Genomic DNA, 10449 nt, shown 5'->3' on the forward strand with positions numbered 1-10449 from the left:
TAGAGAAGTAGAGAATGGAGTAATTACTTAAAGTAATTATGGTGCATCTGTACAATGGAACACACTGCATCCAAAATACTACTAGTAACAGCACTTATTGAGCACTTACTCTGTGCAGCAGACCACCTTAAAAGCTTTATATGCACCATCTTATTTAACTCTCACTATGCTGTAGGTACCATTACCATTCCCATCTCACAGTTGAGAAAATCAACACCTAAAAAGGTTAGATTCCAAGCCAAGGTCACACAGCTAGGATTCATACTCAGGCAGTCTGACTCCAGACACCATGCTCTTAGCCATTATACTATATGGCCTCAAACAATACCATTAAAAGAGATATTGTAGAGGCATGACCAGTCACATAGAACAATGCTGTTGATATAGCGATAGGTAAAACAAGCCAGTATTAAACAGAACAGGCATGCTAGTCCCTTTTGTGCACACTCATGTAAGCAAAGACCAAAGCGTTTGCAAAGATAACACTAGCATCTCGGTGTAGATTGCTGAGTGGGTGGAATTGTGTATGCTTTCTTCTGCTTGTGTTTTCTGATTTTTCTGTAACAAATGTGCTAGTTTTGTATTAAGAAAAGATAATTTTAAACTTAAAAATTAACATAAATGCCCAAATCATTCCCTTGCACTTATCATCTGCATAAACCCAAGTGTCCATCTGTTGGCCTTGCTTTAAGTATAGATACAACTGCTCGCATAGGACTCAGGACATGACCTGAAGCCAATTCACAGGCTCTGCTGGCTCTTCATGGCTCAGCTTCCCCTCAAGGCAGCGAAGGCTCTCCAAGTAGGAAGAGACAGCAGAGATCCTTCCCATTCTACCCCTCAGCAGCCTGCCCATCATCCTCCCAGGATCCTCTCTGGCACTTGAGCCCCCAGGGAGCTGCTGGGCTGACAGCACAGAGCTGTGTGAGCTGGCAGAACCTCGCAGCTTCTGCCTTGGCTCCAGCTCTGCCCTGGAAGCCAAGCCCAGGGACCCTGGAAGTCTGGGACACTCCATCTCCTGTTGCTGGGTCTTTGAAGGAAGTGCTTTGCCGAGAAGTGAAGGGCACACAGGCCTGAAGGAAGCCAAGTGGCCCAGGGACAGCAGCCCCAGTTCTGCAGCCACACTACCAGGGCCCCTCCTGGCCTAGTCACCTGCTTCCTGGCTATGTGATCTTGGGCAAGTTATTTCTTCTCTCTGAGCCTGTTTCAATGCCCATCAAGTAAAGAAATTAAAATACCAACTTGGAAAGGGACTTGTAAAAAACAAAATTATATATATATATATACTTATATACTATATATAAGTATATACATTATATAATAGACATATATACAATAATGATGCCAATAAGTAACACTTCCTGGACACCAACTGCTGGTCAGGCACTCAAACACTGTCTAGGTATGATCTTAGGGAATTCTCACAGCTGCACTGTGACTACTCGCACTTTACAGATGACGAGACCTAGAGTGGTGAAGTCACTTGCACTGGTAAGTAGTGGAGTGGGAATTTCTGTCACTGTGCCTGGGCCCACACCACCACACCACACATCCTGGCACAGTGTCTAGAACATGGACTTCATCCAGCTGGTTATCACTGTCATGTCTCCCTGCCCAGCCACTGACTAACTCTGAAGAATGATGTGACAGTGAAGAGAAGCACCCGCCTGGTTCTCCCCACCCTCACAGGGCCACATACTTTTGAAAGCCTTGCTTTCAGAGTAACCAAACCTCCACCCCCGCCCCCCACCCCACTCTTTGAGTCAGCTCCAGTGACACTAGCTTTGCTGCTGTACATCTTGCAGCAACCATCCTCCAAACCTGGCCTTGTGCTCTGGCCACCAGGGCTTCTGGCCCAACAGGGACAGCTCACGCCCTACGAGTCAGGCCTGCTGGCACTCACACCCGGCACCTGCCCCAAAACCCTTTCAGGTCTCCTAAGAGAATCTGGGCCTCGGACCTGGTTCTCCCAGGGGCTCACAACAGCAGGCCAGAGGGAACCACGAGAATCAGAGAAGCAGTGCCCTTAAGCGGCCTCTCCACCCGTCAAGCGGCGCCCTGGCACTGGCTCTGTGTGCGTGCTGGAGCCTGGGTGTGCAAGTGTGTGAAGGAAAGCCTGTGTGAGAGCGAGAGGGTAGCGGATGTGAGTCTGAATGTGCAAGTGCGCGCGTGTCTCCAAGTGTGCGCTGCTGCGATCGCGGTCGGGGCGGGCGGCGGGCGGCGAGCGGCGGGCGGGGAAGGTCTCCTCCCCCCACCGCGTTGAGAAATCTCAGTGAGTCACCGAGTGGTTCTGCATATTAATGAGCTCGCTCGCAGCGAGGGCAGGAGCGGATTTAAAAGAGGCCTGGGCGGGAGGAGGGAGGCGGTGGAGAGAGCCCGGAGCCGAGCGCAGAGCGCAGAGCGCAGCGCGCCGCCACATCCACAGCCCCGAGGCTCCCACCGACGGGCGCAGCGGGAGCGAGTGGAGCCGGGAGGCGCGCTCCGGGCAGAAAAAGCCGAGCCCGGCGCACGGACACGCGGGCGCCCTCGCCGTGCCCCTCGGCCAGCATGAGGCTCCTGACGGCCGCGCTGCTCCTGCTGCTCCTGGCGCTGTGCGCCGCGCGCGTGGACGGTGAGTGCCTGGGAAGTCCCTTGGCGCCGGCCCGGCCCGTCCAGGGGAACCCCCAGCGCCCACGGCTAAGCTTCCCGGGATCCCAGGGGTTCTGGGTGGGCACCGAGGGTGGTCAATGAGCTGTGAAGGAGACCTCACGCGCAACTGAGCAGCCCCCCACGCGCTCTCTCGTAGGGTCCAAGTGCAAGTGCTCCCGGAAGGGACCCAAGATCCGCTACAGCGACGTGAAGAAGCTGGAAATGAAGCCAAAGTACCCGCACTGCGAGGAGAAGATGGTTATGTGAGTTCTCGCTCTTCGCAGTGAGCATGTGCGCGCTGCTCTTAACCCGGTGCTGGGGCACAGCTTGGGGCTGGGTAGGGCTAACAAACCTTTCTCTCAGCCTTGTCAAGGCCTTGGCGGAGCCTTTGTAATTGCCCAGCGAGTCCTTAGGACACTGGCATGGCAGTCTGGAAGAGAGTTTGAAAAAAAGGGTCACGGTACTGTGCTCCGGAAACAGCCTCTCCCGAGGAGTTCACCCTTGCTAGGATTCAAATGGGTAGCCTAGGCGTTGCACTGCCCACCTTTCTAGGGTGATCAAGGATTAAATGACTCCGTGTGTGAACGCAGAACACCCAGATTGAAATCACTCAAAATACACCAAAAACTATTAAACTTGAACCCAAACTGTGAGGCGTGCTGCTTTCACGTTACTGGAGAGAGGATTAAAGCAAACATTGTCTGAAGTCCTCAGAGCCTCCTTTCGGGGCCATTTTCTGATCAGGGGACCATGGCCATCTGGATTTTGGCTTCTAGTGATGGCATTTTGAGAACAATCCCCACTCTTCCAACACCAGCTGGACTCCTGTGGGTTCCTGAGCAGTCCTGTGGAAAGGGCTCTGCTGGGGTTAACGTACCATGAGGCTGGAGCCCTGCTTGGTGGGGTTGCAGGGAATATTTTAAAAAGTGGGGCAGAGCAAGAGAACACTGAGTTTCCTTGCTCCTCTGCCTTCCCAATTAACCACTTGAGGCCAGCACTACTGTTTCCCCATCAATACACTCTTGGCCAGGAAGGGAGCCCTTGGCAAAGCAGCTACCAAATATCTGCCACGGACCGTTGGCCCCTCTTCCCCTCCCCCAGAAACAGGACACACTTTATTCTCAGTTTGGGCAAGTGCCTTCCATTCACTGGCCCCGCTGGCCCAAAGGCCTCCACACTGTGTCTGCAAAGGCAGCTCCCACCCCCCCACTGCCACCTGGGGGCGGCACAGTCAGGCTGAAGTTAAGGGAATTCAGAAAATCCCTGGGCCTGAGCTGAATCCCTCTGCCTTTCTTCCTGGGCACCTAAACTAATCTCCTGGCCCTGCTCCTTTGCCCTGCCCCTTGCCTTGTAGACAGAAGTCCAGAAGAAACTGCCAGACGATCTTTTTGGGTGGGGGCCAGAGGTCACACAGCTGAGAGAGAAATTACAAGCCCCTCAGGGTTCTTAGCTCTCTCAGGCTGAAAATGACAGAGACATTGCCAGTGAACTTTGCATTGCTCTCAGTGCTGAAAAATGCTCCTCACACGAAGCTGAGCTACTGAGTCCTTGCAGGAGAGGAGAAGGAGGGTATGAGGTGCAGTGACATTTCAAAAGGACAGAACCCTCAGTAAATAGGCTTGCTCTTTTTCGTGGCTACACATTTCAGAATAGAGAGGAAACTGACAGCCAGGCAAGTGCATGAGAAGGCTTTATGTAGCCTTGTGAAAATTTACAGTGGTCTCAGGAGATCCGCACAGTCACCCTCCCCTAAACCTCCACCCCACACCCAGGACCCTACCCCCATCCCTGAAGGGCTGGAGGTCTCTCCTCTCGAGCTCCAAAGATTCTCCTGATCACACAAGGGACCAGCACTTTTTGCCAAAGCAGGTTTTCAGCCCAAAGCTGAACTAAAGGAAGTTTTCCAGCTCACCCAAAGTCACCTAGAAATCTCTGATGAGGCTCAGGGTGCAGCTTGCTTTGCAAGTGGGGGTTCTTGCACTCAGAAGGATCCAGGAGAGCCAAGATTCTAGAAAGTGCAGTTTGTTTCATATATCCCTTGAGCTCTTTCTGAAACCCTCGGTACCCCAGAACCGCCAAGGACAGGGACACAGGACTCAGAATTCCTGGGTAATTGCTATGCGCAGAAATCTTCATGTCTTCACCCCACAACCAAGTTTCTAAATGCCTGTATTATGACTGAGCATTTGAGCACTGTGGGGGGAGGGCTGAGCATCCTCCCCTGCTGCCGCGACCTTCAGGATTTGGGGTCCTCAGCCTGCATGCTGACCTAACTGAGGAGGGGATTTTTATCTGGCTTGGTCACAGCCTTTTATTCCAGGTGCAAAAGCAGCACTATAGGCAGAGAGAAACACATGGGCTAAATTCCGGCAGAGCAACTAGGTACTTTGGGGAGGGGACCTGGACTCCACTCTGAAGCTTGGCCCCATGCTTGCGACCTAGCAGGAGGGCCCCAGGGAGGCACAGGTCTCATAGAGACGGCCAGCAAAGGCAGAGCCTGGTCACCTGGCATTAGCAGACCTGTCCCTGCTCTGTGAGGCTCAGGCCATGGTGAGGGCCCTGGAAACAGAGCACAGGGGAGGAAAGAGAACAGGTTGCCCAGAAATATTCTGCCCCCATTCGGGTAGCAAGATTTGATTTCCTGTCCCCATCAACTGGCAGACTCAGAGTTCACAGCGATCCTGCTCCTTTCCAGAACTTGGCCCAGGCACCCTGACATTTCACTGTTAGGAACCTGCGGGTGCTCGCTGACCTCTCTCCCTCCCTTCCCACTCCTCCCACCCCAACCTCCAACTGCCCATTTGCCCCACAGCTCATGCCCCAGCAGCCAGCCCACCACCATACCTCGCTCCTGCGTGTGACCTCCCAAGGAATGACATCCTCACGTCTCACTTTCCACTTTTCCATGTTCGCTAGGTGGGCCCTCATTCCTGAACACCGTCCTTCCTCCCCCACCCAGAAGCTTCCTCTGAACTCCTCCTACCCTGGCCCAGCCCTGGCTGAGAGGGGCATAGCGGTTCTGGGCAGCAACCTCTCCCCTCCTTCCTCCTCCTCCCTCCCAGGCTGGACCTCACACACTAAGACTTCTCCTTGGCCATCCCATCTTCCATGATAATTGCTAATAACAGTAACTATTCATTGTGCTAGGCACTTTGCACAGGTTACATCTTTAATTATCTCAATAACCCTAAGAGGTAGATCCTATTACTACACCCATTTTATGGGTGAGCAAACTGGGTTCAGAGAGGCCTCCCAAGGTCCCGCAGACAGACCTGGGATTCAAACCCAGGCCCTATGCTCTGCACAAAGCCACCTCCTTCTTCACCACATGGCTAGGCCTCCACTGCTGTTGGAACACTGGCTGATACAGGCCTGAAGGGCAGTCTTATTTTCCTGCTCAAGGGTGAGATAACTGGGACTCAGGAATCAAAATGGGCTTCCAGGCCAATAATACTTAGCTTCAGGGTCAACAAATGCCCAGCCCCAGAATAATCTACAGAGATCAGGGGAACTAGGGTTTGAAAGGTCAGACAGAGACCACAGCACCTCCGAGCCCTGCCATGGAGCTCCTCAAATCCAAGCAATGAAGTCCTGGAATGCATACCTTGCTGGCATTAACTCTCTCCGCCTCTCGCTCCCAGGTTCAGAGGAGCTGGAAGAATCCCCTGATCTTTGTTTGCCAAGGGAGGCATCAGTGCTGTGGGCAACACCCTGCACTGGGGTGGGCTGGGGGGTGGGGGACTACCCAGACTCTGGGGGCTCCAGGGGAAAAAGTGAGAGCCCATCACTCTGTACAGGGTTAGACCCAAGCGTGGAGTCAGAGCGTACGGGCACAGCCAGAACCTCCCAAAGAGCCAGGGAGCAAGAATATGGGCAGGCTCCCTTGAAAGGAGGGAGGAGGCCACAGTCTCTCAGGGCCCTGATTGGGACATACCAGGGCTACCCACAGGCCACACTGAGGGGCTGTCGTTCAGGCTGCTCAATCCTCCACCCCATCCTGCTCCATTTCAGTATCACCACCAAGAGCATGTCCAGGTACCGGGGTCAGGAGCACTGCCTGCACCCCAAGCTGCAGAGCACCAAGAGGTTCATCAAGTGGTACAACGCCTGGAATGAGAAGCGCAGGTATGCCCCACTGCCCCTCACCTTCCTTCCCACCATCCTACCAGATTTAGATCCTAGGCCCCTTCGAGGTCATCTAGCCCCCTCTAAGGCATGAACACCCAGTTGCCACAGCAAGCAGATACCCAAACATGGCTTACATACTCCCAGGGACGAGCAACTCACCACTTAACTTATTGCTATACTTATTGCTCTCTTGGACTATTGTAAGCATTGAAAATTGATCCTTTTGTGAACTAAAGTTTGTCTCATTCTAACTTTTATGTGATAGTCTTAATTCCTCATTTAAGTAACAAGTTTTCTGACCCCCAATTTCCCTCTGTCAAATGGCTGGGCAAACACCTAGCATGGCTCTCTTATTGATTTGTGTGGTTTGGTGAAACACAACTGCTTCAGTGACTGGGTTTATTAACTATAAAACTGTACAACCACAGGATGATGAGGACAATTCCTTGCCAACAACATAGTCTCCCCTCAAGGTGCCCCATCCCCCCTGCTGCCCAGAAATCTGATAAACTCCTTCCTGTACAGGTGCAGGGAGGGACCTTGGGTTTGACCCTTTAAAATCAGAGCCACTCTTACCCTCAGGGGGCAGCAGCGGCCAGATGACCAGAGTCCTGAACCAGACCCCTAACCCTAACACTGTCTGGGCTGTTTCCCCATTATCAGAAAATGGCTTCCCAGCTCTGATCTCCAGGGGTCCCATGTCTGGCCTCAGAGGGGGAGGCAAGTTCCTGGCTCCCCTACACTACCTAAAGGTGAGCCTGTCCTGGAACAGACCCACTCCTCACACACTCAGAGCCTGTTTACACATGAATCTGCAAAGCACGACCAGGGAAGCGTGCACATACACATACACACACACACGCATAGGTGAGTTCCTCAGAAGCTGGTACCTGTACCTCATCCCACAGTGGGGGAACCAAGTAGGGGGGAGTAACTTGTCTGGGGGCACAAGTCAGGAAGCTAGGTCTCCTTGTGTCACTTTCCCCTCCCTCCAGCAGGTGCCCACGCCACCCCTCCCATCGCCCCTCCACTCCGTCATCCCCAGCAGGCCCTTCCAGCCTAAGCTCAGCCCACGACCGGCTCTCCCACAGCTGACACTTGGGCCCAACCCCAGTACCTGAGCCTTTTGTGCTGTCTCCAAAACTGCCTCATCCGCAATTGCGTGAAATAGAAAGTGATGAGAGCAAGAGATTATTTTCTATAAATCGGATGAGAATGAAGCCCTCTTTCTGGTCAGGGCAGGCAGCTCACATGATAAACACAGGACATGTCCTGTCCAGTCACCCTCTGGGCCCCGAGTCATCAAAAGTGGAATGAGGCTAACTGCAGGGCTGTTCAAGGAGGCGCTGGCAAGTTTTTATCAGGCTGCTGGGAGATTCAGGCTTTGGCCCTGACCCCTCCACCTGGGGCCACAGCTTTAATGAAAAGGAGGCAGGCCTGGGCCCACGCAGCCCTGCTGTTTTTGTTCCTGCTAATTCCATGGATGAGAACAATAAGGGCACCTCTGCTACCAGACCTCCCATCACTTCCTTACAAAATGAGTTCATCCCTCCTTTTTGGAATGCTGAGGTGACCTGGGAGAGGATGTGGGCATTCTCTTGTCTTCCTCCCCTCCCCTCCCTCTGCATAGATAGAAAATGTCTCCGTGGAGATAAAGGAAACATCCTGAAGTCCTCTTTGCAGAAAGAGAGAGAGAATGCTGAACCTAGAGTAGAAGCAGGAGAAGGCAGTGGCCGGCCCAGGCTGTGGGGCGAGACTAAAGAGCTTCCAGGAACTCAGAGTCCAGAGCTTCCAGCTGCCACCAGAAGGAGCAGCAGCAGGCATTTGATTTCAGCGCATAATTACTCAGAAATCAGGAACGAGGCAGAGGGAGCGATGGACTGTCTGAATGTGAAGTGTGGCCCCACGGCAGCCATGTGGCAGAAGGAAAGGGATTTAAGTACCTAAACAGAGATGTTTGGGCAGGTGAAGGGGAAAGTCAGCTTGTGAATGCTCATGCGCCTATCAGAGGAAGTGACCTTGAGCCTCTGTGACAGCCCCAGACCCAGTAACTACCCTTCAGCCTTTAGGCAGTGGCTTCTGGAACTGGCATTTTTTCCAGGGGACATGTATTCTTGGGTGAAATACAAAGAAAAATACAAGCCTAGACGGAGGGAGGGGATGCCTCTGCCCTCCCCTCCCCATCCACACTGGAGACCCATGTACTTCCCACCACTGACATTCAGTGTTCATTGGGCTGACTTTAAGTCTTCTGAGGATAAAATGCAACTGCAGAGGTGGAGGCTGCTTAGAAAGGACAAAGCCAGGCTCGGGTGAGCTTTTATGCCCGTGTGAGGGCCTCCTCTGAGATGTCCCCTGCTTCTCCTGGGCTCCCGCGGTCCTGGGAGAGGCACTCCCCAGGCCAGGTGCAGAGCAGCTCAGACACTGGCCTGTGCGTTGCCTGCCTCATGTCCTGAGCCACTGACATGGGTGTTTTCTCTTTCCAGGGTCTACGAAGAATAGGGTGAAAAATCCCTGATGGGAAAACTTCATACAGGTTGAGAGACAAGCAAAGGACTTTGCAGATTAAACAAACAAACGCCTTTCTTTCTCACAGGGATAAGACACAATTAAATATTGTTACAAAGCACTTTTTACCAAGGGTCAGTTTTTACATTTTATAGCTGTGTGTAAAAGGCTTCCAGATGTGAGACCCTTCTCTCTTGTGCTCCAGATTTCATCACAAGCTGCTTTTTACCGAAAAGGGGGGAAACTTATGCCTTTCCTTTGTTTGAAAAAAAATGCTTTTTTGTATTTGTCCAGACATCACTATACATCTGAGCTTTATAAGCGCCTGGGAGGAACAGGGAACTTGGTTGAGACATTTCATAGCAGTGTTGCTCCCTTCCTAGTGCGGGAAGCTTCCGCCCAGGGGTCCTGGCGCCTCCACAGCTGCCACGAGCTCTCCTGGGCTCATGGTCGGTCGCAGCCTCAGGGGGACTCAGCAGCGGCCCCAACTGTTGGGCAAGCAGGAGCAGATCTCTCTGCATCTGTTCTTTGAGGAACTCAAGTTTGGCTGCCGGAGAAATGTGCTTCATCTCCCCGGTTACGTTTTACACATTATCTAGGAAACATTTCCAAGATCCTGGGATGGCGAAGCAAATAAATGGTCGTTAAGGAAGGGGTTGGGTCTTCTCTCCAACCTGAGCATTTTGAAAGGTTCACTGCTTCAATATTTAATGCTTTGAAAGCACGTGAGGTTACTGATGCTGTTAGCAAAAATCTTAGGAGAAAACTTAAAAACATACAAATACGCACATAGTATACAGCTACAGACACACATGCTGTTGACAAGGGAAAACCTTCAAAGCATGTTTCTTTTCCTCATGACAACAGAACATGCAGTACTAAAGCAATCTATCTATGATTCCCCACGTAATGCTTCAGTGTTAAACAGTGCAGTCCTCTTTTGGTGCAGTGCTCTTTAAGATGACCACACACCCTTCCCTTTGTAAATATACTCTTAGGAAGGCCCCCTCTACACATGCCCCTTCAGTATATGCTGTGTTGCACTACTGTGTCACGTGCTGTGCAAATGTCAGAAACCATTAGCATTGCATGCAGGTTTGATATTCTTTCTAAGACAAAAAGAAAAGTAATAAAATATATTTGAATATACCAAAATTCTAGAGTACTGACTTTCTTTTTTCTATT

The 10449-nt window shown here is 52.0% G+C and overlaps 1 protein-coding gene across 1 annotated transcript; it reads left to right on the plus strand.

Annotated features, from left to right (window-relative positions):
- Positions 1–2302: 2302 nt before the first annotated feature.
- CXCL14 (C-X-C motif chemokine ligand 14) lies at positions 2303–9528 on the plus strand. Its single transcript, XM_057734371.1, has 4 exons — positions 2303–2611; positions 2786–2891; positions 6640–6753; positions 9243–9528. Exons 1-4 carry the CDS (start codon positions 2548–2550, stop codon positions 9256–9258), a joined length of 300 nt encoding a protein of 99 aa, XP_057590354.1. The 5' UTR covers positions 2303–2547; the 3' UTR covers positions 9259–9528.
- Positions 9529–10449: the final 921 nt, after the last annotated feature.

Source organism: Hippopotamus amphibius, chromosome 1, assembly GCF_030028045.1.
Source record: "Hippopotamus amphibius kiboko isolate mHipAmp2 chromosome 1, mHipAmp2.hap2, whole genome shotgun sequence".
In the NCBI taxonomy this organism is placed as follows: Eukaryota; Metazoa; Chordata; class Mammalia; order Artiodactyla; family Hippopotamidae; genus Hippopotamus; species Hippopotamus amphibius.